This window comes from Amborella trichopoda, chromosome 2 (assembly GCF_054954075.1).
Source record: "Amborella trichopoda isolate Santa Cruz 75 chromosome 2, AtrichopodaSantaCruz75HAP2 v2.0, whole genome shotgun sequence".
Lineage (NCBI taxonomy): Eukaryota > Viridiplantae > Streptophyta > Magnoliopsida > Amborellales > Amborellaceae > Amborella > Amborella trichopoda.
Window position 1 is genome coordinate 58423812 of NC_142337.1, and position 26919 is coordinate 58450730.

At 34.2% G+C, this 26919-nt stretch overlaps 1 protein-coding gene across 1 annotated transcript; it reads right to left on the bottom strand.

The window, feature by feature from the left end:
* Window positions 1-15376: 15376 nt before the first annotated feature.
* On the bottom strand, window positions 15377-24666 carry GUN1 (s uncoupled 1). Its single transcript, XM_006841383.4, has 5 exons — window positions 22905-24666; window positions 22190-22491; window positions 18301-18517; window positions 16388-16572; window positions 15377-15967 (listed from the first exon to the last, which is right to left on the bottom strand). The coding sequence occupies exons 1-5, from the start codon at window positions 24510-24512 to the stop codon at window positions 15706-15708; spliced, it is 2574 nt and encodes an 857-aa protein (XP_006841446.1). The 5' UTR covers window positions 24513-24666; the 3' UTR covers window positions 15377-15705.
* Between the last annotated feature and the right edge of the window lie 2253 nt (window positions 24667-26919).

The window sequence follows — 26919 nt, forward strand, 5'->3', positions numbered from 1 at the left end:
GTCTTGTCGTTGGCGAGTATTAGTAGTTAGGTGGATCTACAGAGAGAATGGCTTTTAGAATGATTCAGGAAAAGAGCATGCCTCTCGCTCTCTCTCTCTCCTTTGGTTTAGTAATTCTCTCTCAAAGAGACGCAAAGAGGGGGTCGAAGGTCGTGGGCCTCTCCCCCTAGGGTGCAGTTTGTATAGAGCCTAGGCTCTAAACAATCAAATTAGAGCTTAACCTCAAATAGTATTGAAAAATGTGGTTTTTGTGATACCCTTAAAATATATATATTTTTTTATTATAAAGTTTAAAACTGAAAAAATAATGTAAATCGACATATATTTAAAAACTTGAAAATCTTAAAAATTAACGGTACAAAAATACTTTACAAAATATAATATTTTCAAAACATGAAATCCATTTTTTTCTCATGTCTATGCATCTTGATGTTGAGATGATCAATTTGAGGATATTTGAACATTAAAACAATCTCTTTTAATAAAATTTTTGCTGTAAACTCTAATTTGATTGTTTAGAGCTTCGACTCTATATAAACTTTTTCCCTCTCAAAATTAGATACACATTAATAAATGATTCATGCCTATGGGCCCCTCTCTCTCTCTCTCTCAAAAGCGGCCTCTCTTCCTAAGATCCTATTTTCCGGGGGCGATGGATTTTTTCCATTCGTTGGTCGGTCGAAGAAAGGTTTTTTTTTTTTTTTTTTTTTCAGACAAGTTATTTTAAGAATATTTAAAAATATATATAAAGTCCTAAAAAGTAAAAGATTTGTTTGTAATATATTTTTAAATATTTTAGAACATTTTGACGAAGATTAGAAAATGTTTTGGTAATCCATACTTATTTTTATTTTTTTTCATTTTTAAAAAAAATTTGAAAACACCTTTAAATACAAATTGATTTTTTTAAAAAATTAATCTTGTTTTACTTATTCTTATCTTCTTTTGAATGTGTTTTGTTTATTGCGAAAATTTCATATAGAACCCTAATTCCTCGTATTATTTTCAAGCTGCATAAAGAAACCCTACACATTTCACTACACCCTATCATCCTTTATCTACCTCTTTATTGATTTTTTACCATAAAAATTAATCCCAACAAGCTTTTTTATACCATTTCAACCAAAAAAACTATTTTAACCCATTTTTTTCTCTTTCCACCCGAAAAATAAAACGAAGGTCTACCATCAAATAATATGAAGAATTAGATATTTTTTAATTTTTAATTTTTTAATACTTTTTAAACAAGTCGATACTTGCTTGAGCCAGTTCATTAGTTACTCGGACCTAACCCCTTGACCAGTTTCTGAGGTGGTTTGATTTTTAGACGCCGATTGAAGGTTTAGGGTCTGGCCGGTGGGCATCCACACCAAACAGGCATGCACCTAACGACCACATAAGTTAGATAGATGGGTCCTCTCTCTCTCTCTAAATTAGATACACAATTACAAATCTTTTGTGCATATGAGCCCGTCCCTCTCTCTCTAAATTAGATACACATTTACAAATCTTTTATGCATATGAGCCCGTCCCTCTCTCTCTAAAGCACTCTGTCTACCTAACGCACACACACCAGGCTCTTTCTTCTCTCTCTAATATGTCCTCACGCTCACACAAGTACTCTTTCTCTCTCCTCGCGCACTTCTTTTTCTTTCAACTCTCTCTACCGCACACTCTTTCTCTCTCTACATGCTGCTTCAGGTACTCGCTTTCTCTCTCTACAGCCGCTTCACGTCCGTTGCCCTTTGTGTCCTCTTACATCAGCACGCAGCGTCCTCTCTCCTTTTTCTCTCTCTAGATTTCTCGCTCTCAATTAGTTTCCACCCTCTTTCTCTAATCTCAATAATTGAATGGCCCCACCCACCCGCATACATCAAAACTACACTTTATTTTATACAATCTAAGCCTTTTATCTTTCCGAATTGCCATGGTCCCCTCTGTTAAAGAAATTGAAAAGAAGTCTCGAGAATAAAATAAGAGAAAGAAGATAACATGGTTCGACCACTTGAACCTGCATCCACCATTGAAGGGTTCTTTTGTGCCCATTATTTTATTCATCAAGTATTATATAGATGATACAAGATCTCAATCAATTAGAAACTGATTCCCTAGGTATCTATTAAATATATCACAAATATATTCTTCACAATTAGTTACGTAAAATAAGGGATTTTCATAAGTTGTCCTGTACAAGGGATTTGGATAGTGTACATCGTGTCAGGATTTTGATAGTGTACAACATTCCTTTTAAAGTTGGTACGCTCATATCTATCAAGCTCAAGTTGCTTAATATTTGTTGAAACTGGACAAGTTGATTTGTAGTAATTTATTTGGCTTTAACTTCCTTTCTCACAAAATGACAATATGTTTCTATTTGCATAGTCTCGATGTGATATGTACAGCAGCTTGGGTATTATAGTTCATAACCATTTGATGCAAATTATTGAAACCCATATCTTGAGAATAAATTTAAGCGAAATTAATTCGCAGGTTATAGTTGTCATGGCTTTTTATTCAACATCTACACTACATTGAGCAACTACCTATTGTTTCTTACTTTTTCAAGTTACAAGGTTGCCACCTACAAATGTACAATACCGTATGGTGAATCTTCTATATGTTCTATATGTAGGATTGCCTGCCCAATTAGCATAAGAAAAGGCAATAATATCACTATTTCCATTCTTTTTTATTGAAATTCATTTTCCAGGTGACTTAAGATACCTTAAAATCCGATTGACAGCTTCAAGATGAGCGACTTTTTGAGAATGCATGAATTGACTTACCATACTGAATGCATAAATAATATCGGTTTTAGTAACAATGAGATATATAAGTCGACCAACCAAACATTGAAATAACCCAATATCTTTCAAAGGTTTGCCTGAGTCTATGTTGGCTTTATAATTTGTCTCAATTAGATTATCAATAAGTTTATACCCTATCTTGCTAGTTTCAAGCAAAAAATCTAAAACATATTTTCTTTGGGAAACAAAAATACCTCTATGAAAGTAAGAAACCTCAATTCCAAAAAATATTTGAGTTTTTCCAAATTTTTAATATCAAACTTCATATGAAGGTAATTTTTCAATTTTGTTTTGTCATTTGAATCATTTTCTGTTATAACGATATCATCAACATAGATAAAGACAATAACATTCTCGGATTGCCCTCTTTTTACAAATATTGATGAATCAACATTACTCCGAGAGAAGCCTATATCAATCAGAGCTTGATTTAATTTTGCAAACCATGCCTTGAGAGAGTGTTTAAGCCCATAGATTGCTTTTCTGAACCTGCAAGCCAGAGTTTTGTTGCCTTCTTGATGATAAATAGAAATAAGTGTTATGTAAACTTATTCTTCCACATCTCCATACAACAATGCATTTTTTACATCTAGTTGATACCATGGACAATCATTGTTGGCAGCAATAAAAAGTAAAACTCTCATAATATTCATTTTAACTATAGGAGCAAAAGTTTCCTTGTAGGCAACACCATAGATTTAGGTAAATCCCTTTGCAACGAATCTTGCCTTATATCTCTGAATTGTTTCATCACTTTTGTATTTCATTTTATAGTCCTACTTGCAGCCAACTAGTTTTTTCTCTTTAGGAAGAATAACAACATCACGAGTATGATTTTTCTTTGACAAAAGTTATACAAGTATGAGGCTCTAAACAATTAAATTAGGGTGCACCTCTTGATGCCCAAATACCCTCAAATTGATCATCTTGACCTCAAGATGCATGGACATGAGAAAAAAATAGATTTCAAGTTTTGGAAATAGTGCATCTTCTAATGCAGTTTTGGACTATCACTTTTCAAGTTTTCATAGATTTGCTCAATATACACTATTTTGAAGCTTTAAATTTTATAATTAGAGATGAAAATATATTTTAAGGCTACCACAAAGATTTCCAGTATTGAAACAACACTATTTGAAGGTGCGCTCTACTTTGATTATTTAGATCCTCGGCTTATACAAACTGCAACCTCTTTCTTTAAAGTAACAAGTTCCTATTTCATAGCAATTCTCCATACTGCATTTTAATTAGTTTCCTCGAAGGTAGTGGATTCATTAGTTAAGGAAATTTTGATTAAAAAAAGCACAACATTTAGGAGATAATTATTTTAAATCTATTTGTTTTTCAATGGGGTAATGTATTCTATGGTCGCTTTCCTTGCCATGATATATATGATAATTCTTTAAACCATAGGGAGGTTGAGTAATACGATCAAATCATTTTGGCTAGAAGTCTTGGGGAATTATTTCCCCCTGATATTCATTTGGTTGTTTCTCCTCATCGGAGGTTTGTGGAGTTTCATGAATGGATTATTGAGGCATTTCTTGATTAGGAGTAGTGATCTTAATGATTCTGACTCTAGAATTGAGATCATCTACTTTTTAGAGATCTTGGGTAGAGGTTGTTTTGTTAATATCTTCTTGAGGCTTATCAGTTTGAAATAAAAAGTTTGTTAATTGAATTAAACATTTTGAAAAACACACATTCACTTGGTTTTTGGGTCATAGCATTTGCAAGCATTTTTGGTAGGTTATGTCCCATAAATAAATAATGAGGTTGGGGTCGTTATGGTAGCACCACGTGTGCCCCAACGAAGATCTAGGCTTCCATTTTCACCTAACGCATTAAAAAACCACTAATGATTTCAAAAAACGGGCAGGGTGTCATTATCCTCACTGAATTACCCCCAAAAAAAATCCCCATGAATATAAATTTAATGGATCACTTAGCAAGTTTGTCTCTATAATTTGCTAATAAAATACACAAATCATTCACAATCAAATAATTTTAAATGATGAACAGTAGGAGGACAACCATGCAACATTTCATAAGGGCTTCTATTATCCAAGATTCTAGTTGGCAGTCGATTTATAAGATGATAAACAGTAAGAATACTTCTGGACCAGAATGATTTAGGTTCATTTGAAAAAGGCATGTATTACTTAAAGAAGATGCATGTTTTTTTTTATCAGTAATTCTATTTTGCTGAGAAGTTTCTACGTATGACATCTGGTGAATGGTCCCATGATTAATCAAATATGAAAAAAACATCTATTTGTATATTTTGTGCATTATCAATTATGAAAGTTTTTACTTTAACATCAAATTGATTTTTTATCATGGCATGGAATTCCTTAAAGGCAATGAAGATGTCACTCTTGAACTTTAATTTGTTGAAGTAACTCTTTTAACCTGTCAACATATAGGAACATCTCACTTTGAGCAACAACTTTCCCCCCACCAGGGAATTTTTCATGGAAATCCCAACACCTTTCTTAAGTGTGTCTCAACTTTATGCAATAAGTACACTTAAGTTGACTGCGACCGCGACCACAACCAGTATTCTCGAATTTGTCATTGGTGGAGATAATTTTTTCAATTTTTTGAGACTCAATAAGAAAGGTTGATTTCTCAATATTGTCATCGAGATCTTCCATTTTAATTGTGGCGCATGCAAAAGTATAGTGGCGCCTAGTTTCTTCTTTCTGAATAGTGGCGCATGCAAAAGTATAGGAAGAAAGTTTAGAAGCCATTAATATTTAGCTTCTAATAGCCTCAGGAGCAAGGCCTGCCAACATAACAAAGGTTTAATCTTGCTCGACTTTTCTTATTCTGTTATTTATATAAGTAGTTATGGAAGTGTATTGGGACAACCAGTGTTTTAAAAATCGACGAGTCGAACCGGACTCGCCCGGTTCGACTCGAGAACCGGCACAGCCGGTGCCGGTTCCAATACAAAACTGGGAACCGCCCGGTTCTAGAGAAGAACCGCTGGTTCCAATCCGATTCAGCCCGGTTCCCTCCCTGCACGAGTGCGACACGCACGAGGTTACCCCAATATTTTTACACAAACATTTTAATTTATATTACATAGGTATTTATATACCAAAGTGGAATACCCATCTTTCGATGTAGGATACTTTTCAAACATCATGATATGAAAATGGAATTTAAATATATTCTATTAATCATCAAGTTATAACCACATATGGTGAGGTGGCATGGTAGTTAAGACCTTTGCTTCTTCATGTGACCTCTCAAGGTCGAGTCCCCCCGTGAGCGTTATTTTTTTGTATTGTATAGTTTTTGTTGTATATATTGTATAAATATTTTTGTAAAAATATAAAAAGCATAAAAAAATGAAAAATAAAAAAGTTAATTTTTTGTATAGCAGTTAATTTTTGTTGTATATAGTGGTATAATTATTTTTTAAAATAATATGAAAGGCATAAAAAAATAAAATATAAAAAGTTTATTCTATTTGAAATCTCCATCTTTCTACTAACAATACTAACAATCTCTTTCACTATATTTATTATAGAAACCTAAAAAAATAAATTTTTGAAAAATTGAAGTGTTATATCCAAAATCTGTATGCATTTTATTAATTTTTACATTGATAACCAAATTTTTTATTTTATTTATTAATTTTTACATTATAAATCATGTAATGTACTACTTTTCTTACAGTTGTCAATAATACATTTTAAATTAGATAATATTATAAATTTTTTTAATTTGTTATTATTTGTCTAATAAAATAATTATAAAATGTAAACTAATAATTATAATTTCAGTATATAATATTATAATTAGTTAGGTTTTAATAATTTTGGATTAAAGTTAGTTAGGCTGTAACAATTTGGATTTTTTTAACGGATTAGGGTTTTTCGTCAAAACGAGATTTTAATGGCCATTCTTTCATTGATTAGTCTACTCTTTATAATAGTCCATGTATAATTATATATTTTATCTATGATAATTTTATGATTTTTCTTTTATGTGATGCAAATTTAATGGTTAACATAAGTTTATACAGGGAATGAGCATCTCAATATTCACAAATTGATGAAAAAAATGAAAGTTAATAATGTAGTACCTTCATTTCTTATTGGATTCCTAAAAATAAATATTTATAATGAATTTTAATAATTTTTTTAGATTTTTTTGAAGCTTTAATCCGACCGATTCAGCCGATTCCCGATCCGGATCGTCGATTCTCCGATCCGGATCGGTTTTTGATATGCCCGATCCGGGTCACCGATCCGCTTTTTAAACCATTGAGGACAACTCATCCCAAATGCCTTGAAGCATTCCAATGTACTCACTAAATAGTTTTTTTTGCAGTTTAAATTGTCATGTCTTTTTTGTTGGAAAATCCTGACTGCATTATTTTTTTCTCCATAAATCTATTTAAGAGATTTTCAATAATTCTTCAGCAATAAGCTGGAAAAACATCCCTTTACCAAGTCGTGGTTCCATTGAGACTAAAATTGACATTCCTAATACTTAATTAAAAAACCATCTACTTGGCATCCTAGTAATTCAGACAAACTTGCCATCTGACCGTGTACAAGATATACTAACCATCATCATTATGGACATATTTATCTCCATAACCAACACACCTTCAAAAATCTTCTCAAACTAACAATTTGTTTGTCTCCATATTACAGATGATCAATGTATCATTTATATACCGTAAATGAGAGATAATAGGACCATCCCTTGCTACAATTGGCTTCCGCCTTATGAAACATAATGTTAACGGCCTTTGCAAAAAGAGTAAAATTGAGACCCCCTAATCCACTTTCCTCATTTTTATCCAAAACCTATGACTCGCATTATCTCTTGTAAAACATTCCAATCCACTTTATCATATGGTTTTTTTAAATCAAGTTTACACATAATCCTTAACTTGTTGCTAAGATTTTTAGAATAAATACACTCTTGAACTGACAAAATGCTATAAATGATAAGTCTATCATTAATAAAAGCAAAGTGATTGCTATTTATAAGTATCATAAGCACCTTCTTCAATCTTGGTGCCAAAATTTAGCAATTATGATAACAAACTGATTGGCCGAATATCATTCAGACATTCCATAATTGTCTTCTTTGGAATCAAAGCAACGTATGTAGAATTGATATTCTTACGGGAGACGCCCTATAAAAAAAAGTCCACCGTAAGAATAACATCAGTGTTCACAAGATCCCAAACCATTGAAAGAAATAAAATGCAAAATCATCTGGACAAGGAGCCTTATCTCGTGCCAACCCTAAGCCTAACACTTAACTTCTGGAAAAAAGAGCCAAATTATCTAGAAGAGTTTTTATTTAAAAAAGAAGAAGAGGATTCACCACCAAATAGAGCCCTGAGGGAATAATTTCGAAGTATTATACAATCGCCTCCTCTCTCTCTCAAACCTTATCCTTAGCAGTTCCCATTGCTCTCGTCTCTAGTGTTGGCATGTATTACAAAAATAGGCCACATTTTTCACGAGGTTTGAATTCACTCTCACTCCTTTTAAGGGATTACATAATTCATGGCTCTCTCTTTCTCACACAAAAAAAAAGGCCACATATTTTAACGAGGTTTGAATTCATTCTCTCTCCTTTAGACTTTAGAGGATTAGATGAAGTTTTTATAAGGCTTATGCTTTATGAAAATAAAATAAAGCCTCATCTTAAATTCTTTCTGCGAAAGCACTTTCGACAACGGAAATCTCCATAATGATTCTAAAAGCAGCTTCTAATACCGAATATAAAATTTGAAACTTAAAAAAAGGTACAGATCTTGCGGATATATGAACACTTACTTTTAGGGTAAAATAGACGGTCTACATAATTTGTTATAATATATACTATTTTTAAAGCTTAAAATTCGTTTTTTTTTTTTTTTTTTCACAACCATAATGTTTAAGCCAAGATGATTCATTTAAAAGTTTTTCAATTCTTGAGTTGTAACTTTCGATGAGTTATGAAGTGAGGTTTTACTTAATTTAATAGAGCTGCAGCCCTATCAAACCATTTTCCTTACACATGATTCATTCCTCTCTCTCCCCCCTCTCTCTCTCTAACTCTCTCGCTCTGTCTCGGTTTGTATGTAAGCGTGGATCATCAAGCAACAATAAAATAAATCATTATAATCAATTGGCTGAGATTTAATTGAGTTTGCACGTGTTTTGGAGAGCTTTAAGCGTGTGAAATATACAAACAGATATAAAATGGATATTATTCAATTGGAAGGTTTTTTTTACTTCGGAACACTCTTTTCTAATGAATTTTGAGACGCAACTTCTATTTACAATATAAGGTTGCAACTTTATATAAAACTTTTCCAATAGTAACACGCTAAGTGCTCTCGTCCGAGTCCTTTTCCTTTTGTTCATATACTCAAAAAGAAATCATAATATATTACTCGAATGTACCATGTTCATAGTCAATGATGTACTATAGAAAGCTGATCCCAAATAGTTAGGATAATGGTCGAATGATGATGATCGATTTATTATGGAGATAAAAATAAAACAACATATCATGGACCATATGTTGATGAGGACATCTAGTCACCTCATGGACCATTTAATATCAAAGTTGAAGCACATATATGATATGGCAGTGTCCGATATATCGAGTTTAAAATGGAAGAAGAAAGAAATATTGAATTTTTGAGCATAATGATATAATACACAGGTTCCATTTAAATAGAATGTTCGGATAGCTTAGTCATAATGTCATAAATTGGTTTCTAAGCGTTAGATCTGATTGGACAACCTAGTATACATCCATTTGATTTTTTATTTTTATATTATAAATCATTTTGGCTTCAAATTTTAGGCGGCACAGCTCATAAGTAAAAAGAAAAAATCTAATAAAATGTCTAAGATGCCCTCATAACTTTTAGGCTATTTTTGTCACTTTTTTAATCACAAATACGTTTTATTTCCATTAGGTGTGCTCCCATATGAAGCAGTCAAGCCCCAAATTTCATATCAAAATGGTTTAAAAAAATTAAAAAATAAACCCTCATTAAGTGTATCATTATGATTAAAATTATTCCAACCGTTCATTTAGATAGCATTTGCATTCGAGGGGGATATACAAATGTGACATGAAAGGTGGCGATAATGTTAAGGAAAAAGGTAGCCATGTCTCTCTCATCACAATACATCATTTATGATTATGGGTGTGGTTTGTATAAGGCTGAGGCCTTAAACAATCACCGTAAGGTGCAACTTCAAAAAGTATCGAAAGATATTGTTTCCGTATTAAATATATTTGTGATGGCCTTAAAATTCATTTTCATATCTAATTATAAAACTTAAAGCTTCAAAAGTAACGTAGATCAAACAGATCTATGAACCCTTGAAAATCTTAAATTGACGATCGAGACAATATATTACATGATGCACTATTTCGAGGACATGAAATCTACTTTTTCTCATATCATACATCTTGAGGTCACGATGATTAATTTGGAAATTTTTTAGCATCAAAAAATATTTTTTAATAAATTTTTGAAGTAAGCCTTAATTTGAATGTTTAGGAGCTCACCGTTCTATGAAGTTTTTCATATGGTCATTGAGGTTGAAACTTAGAGAAAATTGGGCCCTCACTTGTATGATAGGCTAACAATAGTAGCTTCCAAGGCACAAGAAACGGGTCCCTCAGAGCCCAAAGACAAGAGAGGAATGGTGGGAGAGAGAGAGCGAGTTGGACAAAAATTTTAAGAAATTCAATCCCTTACCAAGTGCCAAACCGCGCCAAACATTTAACTTGAGAGGCTCCAGCATTGCGCTTTGGATGCACGCCAACAACTAAAGCTGGTAGCGGGTCGGGCCACAGGATTTCCAGCCAGGTTTGGGCAAGATTTTAAGGTAGACGGGCCGGGCTCCTTTGGCCCGGTATGTATTTTTGGGCGGCGCTAGGTTGGGCCAAAAACAATTTTAAAAAGAATTCCTATGTGCATATGAGGGCCTGGCCCCGTCTAGCCAGTTGGCCCTAAAAAACTAGGGCTGGGCCAAGATTGGCCCACCACATCCTAATGTTGGCCTGGCCGGGACCCAGGGCCGTGATAAGACTGGCGCAGTTCCGGCCTTTTTTTCCATATCTATTTCTTTTATTTTTTTTCTTTGATTCTATTTGGACTGGCCCAACCCAATCCTGACAAGGCCAGGCCTAGGCTTGGGCCAAGGTCTCTTTAGTCTGGTCCGAGGGCTGGCCCGGCCCCTTGCCATCCCTAAACATGCGGGCCATATAGAAGTTTCTTAACGGCAAGAAGAGTAAAGGCACAACTCAAATGGGAGGGAGATATGCAAAAGAGTGAGTCGTCGTTAGTCACAGTCCTACCACCTCTATAGTCCTCTGAATGGACTTAAAGCACAAATAGCTAGAAGATTATAGAAGTTCTACAAAACAAGTTGAGAGAAAAGTTTCATAAAAGTTTGAGTTAGATGGCTATAAATTAATGCAAAACATAAAACTATTTAAGATAAATTGATACACAGTTTTACATATAAATTTATCGTTTTGTTAAAATTTATCTTTTTGGGACGTTTTTTACTTTATTCAAATAATTTGTCGAAATCACATATTTTCAACCAAAAAATAACTAAAAATAGCTTTAAATTGCCAAAATAATTTTAAAAAATAAATAATATTATATTTATAAATATTACAAAGAGAATATGAGTTTCAAATAAGATAGTTTCAGATAAGATTAACAGTCATCCAAATATGCTCTTAGTCTCACTTTTAAGTTTTAACCCAAGTTTCTTCCAAGGAAAAAGAAAAAAAAATTGATGTACATAGTATAATCATATATATATATATGGAAAAAGATAGGGTGTGCCGCCTAGCTTAGATAAGCTAAATGCGCCAATGGCCCAGGTTGAATATGGACCGATCTGACGATCACGGATGTCCGGTAGTATTTGAATTTTAATTTTTTTTTCTACAAACCCAAAACACTTGAAATTTTAGGCGTGTGTCCATAAAAACTAGGCGCATATTTGAAAAATATTTTAAAAATATTTTACATAAAAAAATTGATCAAATACCCTTAAAAAGTTCGGGGGTATTTTCGTTAATTATTTTTTTACGAATAATTTTTTTTATATTTTTATTAGGTGCGCCTTGATGAAAGGAACATACACGTAAAATTTCAAGTGATTTATATTTGTATAAAAAAATTAAAATTTAAACACTACCAGACATCCGTGATCGTCAGATTGGCCCAGATTGAATCTGGGCCGTTGGCGTATTTAGCTTATCTAAGTTAGGCTGCACATTTTAGCTTTTTCCTCTCTCTCTCTCTCTCTCTCTCTCTATATATATATATATATATATATATATATATATATATATATATATATATATATATATATATATATATATATATATATATATATGGAAAAAGTTTATAAAAGATTGCATCCTTAAAATGTAGAAATACGAATGCATCATAAAAATTCATGGGAAAAGATTGTTTTAATGTTGAAACCCTGTAGTTGATAATTTCGACATAGAGATGTATGAATATGACAAAAAACAGATTTTGAGTCCCCGAAATAGCGCATCTTACAACACATTATTTAGACCGTCCATTTTCAAGATTTTTATATGTTTGTAGATCTACTTGATTTTAACTATTTTTGGAGCTTATAATTTTATAATTAGATATAAAGATAGATTTTTAGATAATCCTAATAACTTCTTACACCAAAATTACATGTTATGATAAATTTGGAGGTGTACCTTAATTGGATTGTTTAAGGTTGCAACCTTATACAAACCACACCCTACCCCTACATATATATATATATATATATATATATATATATATATATATGATCCTGTCAGCCCATTGGTGTACTGCTACAGTAAATTCCAATGGCCCAAATTGAATCTAGGCCAATCTAACGATCTTGGATGTTCAGTAGTGTTTGAATTTTAATTTTTTTTTACAGATCAGAATGATCTGAAATTTGGAACGTGCGTACATAAAAAAAAGGTGAATCTTTGAAAATATATAAAAAAATATTTTACATAAAATATTGATCAAAATACCCCTATAAAGTTTCGAGGGTATTTTGGTCATTTTTGTGAATTATTTTTTTTATATTTTTATTACGCACGCCTTGATGAGAAGAGCTTACACCTAAAATTTCAAGTTATTTGGATATATAGAAAAAAAAAAAAATTCAAACACAAAAAGATGTCGTGACCGTTAGATCGGCCCAAATTCAATCTGAACCGTTGGCGTTTACTGTAGCGGTCAGCTAGTGGGTGTATTGAATCCATTATATATATATATATATATAATCTAAAAAACGCCTAAAAAACACCTATAGACTAAGTGCTACAGTGTTTCGCCCCTACCACAGATTTGCTATGTTCGTAGTAGTTTATTGATAAAACTCGCAATGGACCGCACGCCGTCAGTTGTAGTTCTGTGGGATGTTTTGACCGTCATAGACCTAGTATGTCCGTAACGGTACCGCCACAGATGTGCTAGGTCCGTGGCAATCGAAAAACGTACATCGCCCGATTTTTTCGGACAGTAATGAGTCTATGGGTGAAAACTGTTCATTTTCACCTATAGACATTGTGTAGTATATATATATAGGAAAACACTACGCAAGGCCTATAGGCGAAAATGAACATTGATTTCGCCTACCCCATCACCGTCCAAAGTTCATCACGCGATCACGATTGTCCAGTAGTGTTTCATTTTTCATTTTTTTTCTACAAATCAGAATGACCTGAAATTTAGAGCGTGTATTCATCAAAAATAGGGGAATCTTCGAAAATTATAAAAAGTATTTTGTAAAAAAAGACCAAAATACCCCCAAAAAGTTTTGGGGGTATTTTGATCAATTTAATTTTTGCCGATAATTTTTTTTATATTTTTATTAGACGCGCCTCAGTAAAATGTACATACCCTTCAAATTTCAAGTCATTCCGATTTGTATAAAAAAAAATGAAAAATAAAACACTACCAAACAATCGTGACCGCGCGATAAAATTTGGACGGTGATAAGAGTAGGCAAAATCACTATTTATTTTCGCTTAAAAATGTTGAAAAGAATTTTTCATATATGTATAGTATTCCAACCCAATATCCGCCACCAATGGAGAGAGGTTTTTGGATTTTATGCCGGCTTTTCTTCTTTTTAACGGGAACAGTTTCTCATATCTACCATCAGGGGAAAGGTACGGGTGGTGAATGTGGGGTACGAGTACTTAATAAAATACTAATACCTATCATACAGTTTCATAAAAAAAAATGTTGTAAAATTTATCATTTCACTTCTAAGAGTTGACTATTTAGCATCTTATTCGGTTCATTTGATCTAATTTCAAATAGCCCGTCATTCTTTTGAATTCTAGATAGCCCATCAAAGGCACTTTATCGTAGGTATTAATTGTCGGAAAAAGTTCATATAAGGGTGAGGCCCTAAAAACTCAAATTAAGGCACACTTCAAAAATTTACTAGAAGAGGTCGTTTCCATGCCCAAAAATCCTCAAATAGATAATCTCGACCTCAAATTGTATGGACATGAGAAGAAATAGATTTCAAGTCTTAGAAATAATGCATCTTTTAGACCGTCAATTTTCAAATGTTCATAGATCTACTCGATCTATACCTTTTTTGAAGCTTTAGATTTTATAATTAGAGATAAAAATATATTTTCAACCCATCATAAAGATTTCCAATACAAAAACCACTATTTGAAGGTGCCACCTTACTTTTATTGTTTGGGTCCTCAGCCTTAGACCTGCCACACCCTAAAATGTTTGATGGGTGAAATGTTGAAGGGAAGACGTATCCCCCTCTAAATTTCATAAACCCTTTTTTCTAATAACCCTATCATATAAATGTAATTTAAGATGCGTCATCTTACTTGTAAAGCTTACTAGATAAGAGAGAGATATGAGGATTCAAGGGAAGGGAAATCGAGAGAGACAGAGAGGGACGAAAAAGTTCATGGGTGAGAGAGAGAAAAGGGGAGTTTTTCTAGGGTTAGGGTTTTGATGAATGAGTCACTTGAAAAAATAAGAAAGGGATAAAAATTGGAGTTCGAACGATGAAAAAGGTGCATAAGGGATTAAATATCTTTTTCTTTAAACTTGAAGGGGTCCACGGACTTTCATGGACTACTACGGAGTTTATTGGGCATTGTGATTTTAGAGGGGGTATACTCTTCAGAATGTTAAATGCTTGATCTTTCATGTGTGACATGCCAAACTTCCCAAATACATTTGATGATATGAAAGGCACGAGCCGCATGTAACCAAACCAAGGACATGTTTTTTGTTACATACTGGTTGCTTGTACAGGCAGATTTACACTTGAATGCACAATCTCAACATTCTCTTGGTCACACAAAGTTAACAATCAGCAAATACTAATCTCCAAATAAATATTGCACCATACATGGTCGAAATAAATATTTCTAAATATCATAAGGGGCTAACATAGAGAAATGGTAGAAATCGAAGGTTCAATAACAGGAAAGTCTCATTGTTATTTTAAAAAAATAAAAATAGATAACAACTCAGATGGACAAATGAGTAATGGTTTGGTAAAATGTCTAAATACATGAGATTGGTCATAATGCATTCACAGGGGCATACATTAATGGAAGATCAGACCCTCCAAACCATTGTTGCTCAAAAATTGAAGGGCTGCTTGTCCAAAACCCAAGCTACATTCATATGTTACAAGGGAATCTATCTTCATATTTGGCCAGAACGATATAGAAGCCGAAAAATATGTCAAGTTACTCCCTTCCTCAATCACAAATTATGCAGGGAGCTATGTAAACAACCCTCCAAGTCACTAGAGGAAAACATGCTTTCCATATTATATGCCCAATTTCAAAATGATTCCTACAAAGTAAGTACTTGCAAATTAGATAATTGATCTAACCTTGCTTCAGGGTCGGTTCTCTCATCATGTAAAATAAGGAGCTTGAGTGTCCTTGATTCTTTTAACCATGCACCTACTACAGCACCCGTTGATATGAACCTTCCAACATTGAATTTTGCAACTTCAAATGGGGCCCCAATACTTGTAAGAAGTGCCTCTATAGCCTTTCGAAGAGAGCTGTCACCTGCCACTTTGCTGTGTTTTCCCCACCCTGTTAGAATGCTGCACAAAAACAGAAGCCTTCAATCTCTAGATTTTTTAGATTAATATACATATCAAAAGGAAATAAATTGAACCTACTTAACCAAATAGGGGAAGCATGCTATACTCCAATGGACAATGGAAATTCATGGTCCATTGCCATTATCACTGTCCACGGAAATGATGGACTGTGAGGGAGACACAATGGGACCTACTGGAAGCAAAGAAAGGATCATGAATGACATTCAGATGGACAATGTAATTGGGGACATCAACCATGGTGATTGGAATCAAACATGACCCTAATTGCAAGTTCCATCACCGTCCATCATTTTGTTCCATGGTCCATTGGGTTTTTGTATGCTTCCTTCCATTTTGAAGTAAAAGGGAGATGATTATATTATAATTTTGTTACAAAATAATTCCCATTGAAGTCCATACTTTAGAAGCTTTGGTAATTCATGGCCTTCAAATACAACTGAGCGTATAGTTAGCAACCAAGCATGAACCATTGCTTGAGCAGCTCCAGCAGACATAAGATGTAAATCCAAGCATGATTCACACCACACATTCTCCCAAACTTGCCGGCGCTTTCCTTCCATAACAACAAGCTGAGCGCCCCGTCTCTGTAAGGAAGTAATTCAGGCCAGGAAAATTCTGTCAAAAACTTGGTATTATGGGATTTCAAGACAAGGCGATCTCAAGTATTAACTTTCAAAACAAATTTCTTCTCTTGAATTAGAGTAAAATGGATCCATTTGAAGAAAAAGTAAAAGCAAAGCGCCTCTCATGCTTCTTTCTTTTCTTTTTATTGGTACAGCCCTCCATACACTACTAGAATAAAAAGCTTCACAAGGTTTTTTATTATAAGCCTGATTTTTTTAGGATGAGGTTTCTATAAGGCCTAGGCTTTATGAAAACAAAATAAAGCCTCATCTCAAATCCTCATCCGAAAAGCACTTTTGGTTAAGGAAATCTTCATGATGACTAGAAAATCAATTTCCAACTCCGACAATGAAATTAGAAACTCAAATAAGGGTACAGATCTTGTGGTTCTATGAACACTTACTTTTAGGGCAAAATGAACGGTATAGATAATTTATTACAATATACACTATTTTAGAGCTTTGAAATCCTTTTTTTTTGACAACTAGAATTTTCAAGCTAAGATGACCGATGTAAAAGGCTTACTAGTGCTTGAATTGCAATTTTCGATGAGTTATGAGGTGAGGCTTTACTTGTTTTGATAGGGCTGCAGCCCTATCAACCATCTTCCTTTTTTTTAATCCGAAACAAAAATGTTACACTACAGATATAGCCTCACAAGCAAATGATTAATACACACACACACACATAGCCCTCAGAAGTCCATAAAAAGTATGAGTCTAGTTAGAAGCTGTAGAGTTGTGAGAGAATCAGTAAATGTCTATGTGGCCATGATCTGCAATAACCCAAAAGGTATATTAGCATATTGTTATGCAACAAACTCCTGGAGCTTTTGAATGATTTAACAAATTGACAGAAAACATTTTTGAATGGATCTTGCATGGTGGAAGTATGGAAGGGACTAAAGGAGCCTGGAGATTCACAAAACAATAAGCACAATCACTACCCAGTTCAACTAAGTCTAAGATAAGAGGGGTATAGTTTATAGATGCTCAACTCACACATGCAATTTATATGAGAAGCATCTCATATAATAGAACTTTGATACAGATAGATAGTATCCCTTCGGGAGAAAAGGTTAAGCATTTCAAAATTATTAACATCCTCCCCAATTTCAAAATTATTAACATCCTCCCCAATTTGGCAATGCTTTTTCATCTCTCGACAAACAACATCTCTATTTAAAAGCAGAACTTCCATGAGTTACTTTGCGGAGATCGTATTCTTTTTATTAGTAAAAAAAGGTTGCATAATTGCTAAATAATCAAGTTCCAAATTCTACAAAGATTTACCACATACAAAACTCATGATCAACCTTAAAGTAAAATATTATTTTCCTTTTTTTATGTAATTTAGAAAAGGAATGCGGACCTGGCAGTGTGGCCTCTTAATGCTCTAATAACCATAAAGTGCCAAAATTTGAATAACATACATTTCTTTTAATAAATAATCCCATACATATTCTATTAAGAGAATGAATAGAATGGCAGAAAAATTCCCATTTTAATAACAACTAAAAAAAAATGTGATCTTTGGGTTCAGACAATTATGCAATACTTAGTGTGACAAAAATACAGCTAAATAACAGCAATAAGAGAACACAGAGAAGATAATTGAAGCCATGTTATGATTTATTCCAACTTAAGCTAAAACTTTATTATTAAAACTCCAACTAAAGGCAATAATACCTGGCCAAAATGCCAAAGCATGTCTGTCAAAGCATTATAGAAGGCTGATGCAGTAGAAGAATCCATACGTCTCACTTCATCGAAAAGAGATTGTGCTTGCACCCATATATCCTTTCTAAGACCCATCAAAAGTCCGTGTGCAACACCATATACCTGATTGTCAAACAAACGGAGTTCTTCCAACAACATGGACGCATCATCAAAGGAATGACAACGGCTGCAGGTAAAGATTTAAGTTTTCATCAACTAACTCGCGAGGAAAAAAAGAGAAAGTTCTTGCCAACAAATTACAAGAGATTACTACAAAATCTACTAGGAAATGGTTTATGAATGTAACTAAAAATGCCAAAGCCTAAACAGTTGCTCATAAGACCTTTTCTTGTAAACTTTCTAGAGATGGAGCACAGGGATAGCTAAAGAGGGTAAAACATATGTGTGCTCATATTTTAAATGGATGCACAGGTCATACACCTTTTAAATGGCATGCTTATGGTGTTTCCTGAGTTCATCCAAGGAGTGGAATGAAGCTACCAGGGCCTTCATTGTATTAAGTTTGGTGGCTACAATATAGAAGGGTTAAAAGTTTCACTCTTAGATTTGGCAATGTCATACTGAGCTACATGGCAGTCAAAAAGACGAGTTTGTGAAGACAAGGTAGATGTCATGTTGGCTCATGAATTATGATGACCAGAAGAAGATAAACGGTTATGAGGGGGAAGTGACTCGACATCTCCAAATCTAGGACCCAGTTATCGAGTCAGGTATCCTAACACGTGTGCCTACAGTATCATATAGTATTTAGATTCCTGTTTTCATGCAAGGCATATATAGGCAACATATCATCGGATAAAAGGTAGCTTACAACAAAAATAGACAAATAGAAAAACAAAAACAAGAAGAGATGATGAGAAGGATCCAAGAACTATTTCAATGGGGTTGAGGTTCAATTGTTGAGGCCCTAATCCTATTTCATTAGGTATAGTTTTCGCTGCGAGGCAAGAGTATGAAGGGTTTTGTGGTTTAGGAGCCACAAAGAATAGGTCTCTCATCTCTAGTATGTGAATGGAAAAATTCCCCACGGAGATAAATCAGAGAACAAAATTTTAAGCATTAATGTTGCCATTTACTGGTTTTGGTAGAACCTACAGTGAGGGGTTTTCAAATAAAGAAAAAGATCCTACACTATTTTTTTATAAGAACCAACGTTCTATATGCTGACGATCTGGCCTGACGCATTTTTCATTGAAGCATAAAGCACCAATGAGAACCTGAGAACATAAGAAAATATAGGAATGGATTAAAAACTTAAATTCTAGAAAACTACCAGATAAGTTACATTTATCAACCATGCACGAATCATTTTGCAGTATCTAGAATTCTAATTGAACCAATCTTGCATTGTTAACAAAATAATAATAACACTAATTCACACAAATCAAGTATTAGCACTTGCTTTTCAGTTTCTGAAAAAAAAAAAAAAAAAAAATTAGAAACCAAAACTAGAAGAACGGGGAGAAGAACTTTAGTTAGGAAGGAATAAAGTCTACTATAAATGAGACATATCCCTTCCTATTGAGAATCAACAATTTAGAGCTCCAAACAATCTAGAGTCACACCAGATAAAATAACAGGCATAGCTGTGACAAAGGGAGATTCCATCTTATGCTGCTGCTAGAAAGGAATTAAATGTGTGTATATCAGATTACAATAGAGAAGTATCCGCTAGAAGTACTTAGGTGAAACAACAACGCAAAATCCCCCCTCCAAATAATAAGCTCAACACCCAAATCCCCACGAAATATGTTCTGAAACAAGATTGTTTTCCAACCACATCTTTCATCCGGCAAAGAAAATCCTAAGCGTATACTTTGTAAGCCAATCCCCTATAATAAAATGTTCAGCATAAGTTCCAATAAACTTTCAAGCCTACGTCGCATTTGCTCTTGCCTAATCAGCACAGCTATATGACAGGAAAATAATCTCTGAACATATTCAATTTTAGGGAAGGTAAACAAGTAAAAGAACACATACTTTAACAATTATCAACACTATAAATTCAAAAGAATAGTAATAGGATACACCAAATTTAAAAGGTTTGCCAACAACTTATCTAGGTCCTCACTTCATTTGGGGCAGGATCAAACAAAGCACGAGTCTCTAAGTGAAGCAAGTTCACTTGGAGATTCCAACAATCTCTTATTAGGTTGTGCATTAGCCTTCAATTGGGGTTGGTTATGTAACCAAATGACTTTAAATCTTTACATTCTTTCAGGCGCCATTATGACCTTTGGATCGCATGGTTGACCAAAAGGGGTCCTAACCCCTTTTTTAACATAATGTAAACACCACTAATTTCAGGTGTTTTACATTATGTTCGCTACTTGGAGCTCCCAAATAATGAATGTGAACTGCTAGGAAAAATGGTGTCAAGGCCCATAGCAATTTCTCTAAACATTTCCAAATGCACTATTAGTTTCTTTTTATTTTATAAATGATGTTATACATTAGTTTATGTATATGGTTCTGCATTTTCATCTGTAGCACTCGACTTCAGTCTCCCGACTCCCATCAGTTTCAGGGAGGTTGACTTAATAAAAACATCTTGACTTTTTGCCAACTTTCTTGTTTCTTAGTTATGAAGATTGTTAAAGTCCCCAACATTTTCTTGATTTCTGAATCAACTTAGCCAACTCAAGTCATTTTACAAAATCCAACTGTCTCAACTTTGAGTCTTTGACCTTTCAAACATTAGTTCTATAGGATAACTACCACTGTATCTCTAAGATATTTTAAAATGAAATGTATCTAATACCCACAAGAGACGAACTATTTAACAATTTACTCTTTTGGAAGTATCCCAACTCAAGACTGTGTTATTTTATAAGTATTCTGAGATTTATACCAAAAGATATGGGTAAAATATGTAATTGTTAATCTCTCATGGGTAATTTGATAAATTTGCCTACTTAAAACTTGGCAAGTCGAGCTTGTGTCAGTCTATAAGAGTGCTCAAAAAGTACAGGAGGGTTCAATTTTTTTTTAAAAAGTACAGGTGGGTTGCCTAAGCCAATCTGAACGATGGCAGAAGTTATATGCCCACGAGCACTATTATTACTCACCTCAATCGGAGCAAAATTGACATCTATGTACTTGTTCTTAAACCAAGTGTTTCTTTGAATGGGTTATGAAGGTCAAAACTTCTATCACATTTTACCATGATACTACGCATATTTAAATATTAAGGATTTTTTTTAACTCAACTGGCATGAAACTAAAGTTTATACCTACATTACCTCTGTTTTCTTTTCAATGGAAACATAAATTATTCCATAAAAATGATACACAAATTATAGAGCAAGAGTGTGAGTCAATGAATAAGTGTTTTTCGTAGTTCAATGCTAAGTGCTATGCTCATAACATGCTCACCTTTTGTTTTGTTGGTGTTTTCTCATTCATTAGGTCTCATTCTCATGTGCAAGTCACACATGCGCCGCAATTAGTATCATTTGTAGACTTTAAGTGAAAATAACTTGAGTTTGTTTTTCAAAATAATTCCGATGCATACACATGACAAGACATGATAAAAGTACTCATGAAATTCATGATGTTATAAGATGAACAAAAGCAACATGAAAGCCTCAGAATTCAGAAGTTCAGTATTCTTTAGTTTGTATGTTACCAGATAAATAATAGCAGAATGAAGAAAAATAAATAAATATTCGACGATAGAAATTGATACCAAGATTTATGAGACATAGTGGTTCACTCACTGATCAGTAAAGAAATTGTACGCCCATGAGAAAAATAGAATTGAAAGGATTGAGAGCAATGATAAATATTAAACATAGATATCACAGAAGAAAATAGAGAGAACGGAGCAAGAGATTACCTGCAAGCATTCAAAATGGCAGAGAAGGTTACCACATTTGGTCTTATGTCCATCTCATGCATCTTGTGGAACAAAGCTAATATGCATAACATCTCATGTGACTTCCCTTTCATGTTTTTAATAACAGGGTGCCTTTTGTCAAGTGGTGGCGGACCAAGCATCTTCACCAAATGATCAATTCCCTCATTTTCTTTTGCCATTCCCCTAGACACCTCAGCAAGAACAATCTCAGATGAAGAATCAATCATGCTGCTGTCCAAAGGGCCTTTCCCCATTTCATAAGAATCATTTTGAACTTGAGTCTGCAGGAATGAAGGACATGGCATTTGGAATCATAAAATGTTAAGTTATACACTACTACCACATCCATCAACTTTGTAACACAAGGTCTTCCATAGAACTTTAAACTAAAACATATAACAAATATGAAAGTTTAGAATGCATGTCACTAATAGATGCATAAGTAAATACTACCCCATAATATGAACTAAATTTTGGACTGACATTCATGCATAAAACCCAATCCATGCAATAAAATTCACGCTATTGTAGAAAAAAAGCCATGCCAGTTTATAACAGTAGGAGTACAAATTCCAAAATTCAATTTCCCCAATATAAACTATTGTATGTTTTACGTATCAAAACAGAAAATTGTTGAGATAAAGTTCTCTTTCAATAGGGAAATGGGAATCATAAAGACAAAAAGTTTTTTCACCTGGTTCGAGCGGCCAAAGGCATCAATGATACAATTGTAAGTCACAACATTAGGCCTAATCCCTTCGCCAGTCATCTCATCTAGCAATAAAAAGGCTGATTCCACCAATCCATTCTTGCACAAGGCATCAATCAGTGCACTGTAAAGAACAACATCGGCCTTAAGTCCCACCCTCTTAAATTCCATGAAAACCTCCAATGCCTCTTTAAGAAGTCCGCCTTTCGAATAAATATCAATAAGTGTTGAGTAAGTCAATACATTAGGCCTTACTGCCTCAACCTTCATTTCCTTAAACAAGTGCTTCACCACATCATATTTCCCTTGCTTTCCATAACCACCCAATAAAGAATTATATGTAACAGCATCTCTCTTAATTCCAGCCCTCTCCATCTCACCACAAACTCTCAAAGCATCATCAAAAAGACCCATTCTAGCATAAATAGACAGCAATGTGTTATAAGATACCCTATCAAGATTAATACCAGCAAGCTTCATCTCTTGAAATAAATTAAGGGCTTCTTCCAATCGCCCAGCCTTAAAATAACCATCAATCATGGTGCTATAAGTCACTACATTTGGTAATACATTCTTGCTTGGCATATCAGACATGATTTCTAAGGCCAGTTCCATTTGCCCACCTTTACAAACTGCATCCAAAAGTGTATTGTATGTGAATACATCCCTATCAATTCCACGAAAAACCATCTCATTGAAACATTTTTTAGCCTCCTCCCAAAACCCACCTCGACTACACACTGCGAGTAATGAATTGAAGGTTATTCGATCAGGCTTTACCCCTTCTCTCTCCATTTCTTCAAAAACTTTCAAAGCCCGACTAAATTCAACACCCCCCTTTCCACAAGCATCGATGACCGAATTATACGTGACCAAATTTGGCTTAAAACCTGAGTTTCTCATCATTTCGAATACCCCCAAGGCCTCTCCACAGTGGCCACTTCGACCATAAGCGTTAATTAATGAAGAAAAAGCATAAACTGAGTTACCATACCCATCTTTTCTTGCAGTTTCAAACACTTCTCTTGCAATATCAACTTTACCCAACCTACCCAATATGCTTATCATCACACTAACAAGTTTACCTTGTTCGGTTCTTCGTTTCTCTCTAGAGACTGCAAACTCGAAGCATCTAATGGCTTTCGAGCACTCCCCCCTGTTTCCGAGCTCTCGAAGAAGAAAGAGAAAGTCCTCAGAGCTAGAGACAGAAAACACCAAGTTGGTCAATATGGCTTCTACGGTTGCATCACTATCTGCACAGGTCAAGTGACCCAGCGCGGTTTCCGCCACGGAGCTGTGGCGTTTAGGTCCATGTTTTGGGCGATTAAAATGCATCTTCGAGACAAAGCGAGTGGACCTTCTTCCATTGAAATCGGACCCAAGCTCTGGTTTGGGCTTTTGGGTTTGGGGATGAGAGAGAGAGGAAGAGAAAGAGGGGAAGTTAGGGGATAAAGAGTGAGAAGCCGATGCATTTTTGGAGGTGGGTTTTGTTGCAGAGTTGAAGGTGAACTTCTGAGGTGGTTGGTGATGGTGGACAGGTGAGGGCTTCGTTGTAGTAAGAGAAACTGGAGGGGTTCCATTGAAGGAGGCCATGGAAGAGAGAGAGGGGGGGAATGGATTTAGCTCTTTTGACGTGTTTTTAGAGAGAGAGAGAGAGGGGGTAATGGATTTCGCTCTTTTGACGTGTTTTTAGAGAGAGAGAGATTCACTCTCTTTTCTTTGTGAGGAGAGAGAAAAGCAGGACAGCAGCGTACTGCGGAGCCGATTTTTCAGGACGTTGATTTTCTTTTTTTTTTGGAATATTTTTTTCTGAAGCCTTTTTTCTGGTTTTTCTAAAATATTACTGAAATGCCCCCTTCCTTTACACGATCCACAATACACCATACCACACACTGTCCACCTAGTAAATTATACACTATTGCACAGAATAGAATTTGCATAATAGTATCTCCCCATCCGTCAGTGATGAGGATGGATGGTTGAGATGAACCACCATTTCATACTCCATAGTCTATAGAGAATAAAAGGACACATGTTTCTTAGGTCATTGATAGATATGGCACAATAAGTTACTACATTTAAAACTTAGCGTGTGTTGGGGTAGGCCTTTGGCTTGGGTGACGTATCCAAATTTAAGTTATATTCGTTAATCTAGAAAAAAAGAAAAGAAAACACAACACAAAATTATGTTTCACTCATGAAAATATTATCTATTTACTCCCAAGTAAAATCTAATAGGTTTTTTAGGATCTTGAAGTTTAGAAATGTAACCTTTTAAACCTAGTGACCAAAAAAATTAGTAAAATAAAAATCGAAATTTGTAGATTATATCTTCATCACCAAGACATGAATAATACAAAAAAAAAAAAATTGAATTCAAGTTCTTAAAGGGTTGGGTCCAACCGCTTATGAAATAGACAACCTATTCTCATCGAGCTCAAAAAATTAATTTATTTATAGTTTTCAGAAGTTTTTCCATAAACTTCTTTGTCATGACTTGAGAGAATGTGAATGGTAGATATGAAGGGAAAAAAGTGCTCACCTAAGGCCTCAAAAATAAGGGGGGGCACACCAGTGTAGCCATCCAAACCAGTGTAGCCATCCAAGGGTGAAGAAAATTCTTAATTATAGAAAGGGAAAAGCTTATATAGAAGAAGTTGTGCCTAAACATTTTACTAGAAGAAGTTGAGCCATCCAAAAATAAGAAATGGCTCTAAACAATCAAATTTGAGCTTATCTCAAAAATTTTACTAGAAGAAGTTATTTTTTATGCTCGAAGATCTTCAATTTGATCATCTCGACATCAATTTTCAATATTTTCAAGTTGTCATAAATCTATAGATCTACACTATTTTTTAAGCTTTAAACTTTATAAATAAAGATAAAAATATATTTTAAAGCTATCACAAAGATTTTTAATATTAAAACCACATTTCTAGACACTACCTGAAAGTAGGGTTTAAAGCCTAGGCTCTATACAATCCGCACGCTTATAAAAATAATGCCTCATTAAGGCCCCATCAACACTGAGATTAGATTATTGCCTAATTAATCATCCCATCTACCCCATAGGACCGAGCCCCACCACACCCATCTCTGTCTCCCACTCCACTTCTTTCAATAGTATGGAGAAGGAAAAGAAAGATAAAAGAAATTGTGACTAGGCCTAGGAATGGGTTGGGTTGTGTTCGGGTCAACTTTGACCCCGATCTAACCTAATGAGGTTTAGGTTAAACTTGGACCTGACTAGGTCTAGGTTTCGAAATAAAAAAAATAAAAGATTGTGGTACATATTTTGTAACGAAAAATTTTTATACGAGGCGCTAAACAATCAAATTAAGATGCACGTCAAAAGTTCACTAGAATAGGTTGTTTCGATGCTGAAAAACTCTCAATTTGATCATCTCAACCTCAAGATGTATGGTCATAAGAAAACATAGATTTGAAGTCCTAGAAATAATGCATTTTGCAATGTATTATTTAAACTGTTAGTTTTCAAGACTTTCAAGTGTTCATAGATCTGCTCGATGTACACCATTAAAGTTTATAATTAGAGATGGAAATAGATTTCCAGGCTATCACAAAGACTTTTTGTACTGAATCAATATGTTTTGACACTATTTGAAGGTGTGGCTTCAGCCTTATACAAACCATACGCTTTTATGATATAATATTACTTTGTATTCCCTGTTAGGTAAAGTATTTCCCAAGGCCTTTGCTTTATAAATCATCACCTCAAATTTAACCCACTACCTCGACGATCATGGATTGAAAAGGTAAAATGGATTTTTAAGTCCTAAAGATTATCCATCTTGCAGTACCTTCTTCTTATCATCCATTCCAAGTTTTCACATATCCATAAACTTCACGTGAAAATATCTTCTAAAAAATATTTTATGAAAAATTTTTCTAATGTGGTCAAGTGGGAGAATATTTTTACTTCAATTATGTTAATTGATGTGAAAAGATGCACTAAGACCGATTGGTATAAAAATATTAT

Coding starts and splice junctions, on each gene's coding strand:
- GUN1 (XM_006841383.4), bottom strand. CDS start 24,512: ATGGCCTCCTTCAATGGAACCCCTCCAGTTTCTCTTACTACAACGAAG. Junction 18,518..22,189: donor GCCATTTTGAATGCTTGCAG/GTAATCTCTTGC, acceptor CTTTACCTGCAG/CCGTTGTCATTCCTTTGATG. Junction 16,573..18,300: donor TGCTTTGGCATTTTGGCCAG/GTATTATTGCCT, acceptor ACTTCCTTACAG/AGACGGGGCGCTCAGCTTGT.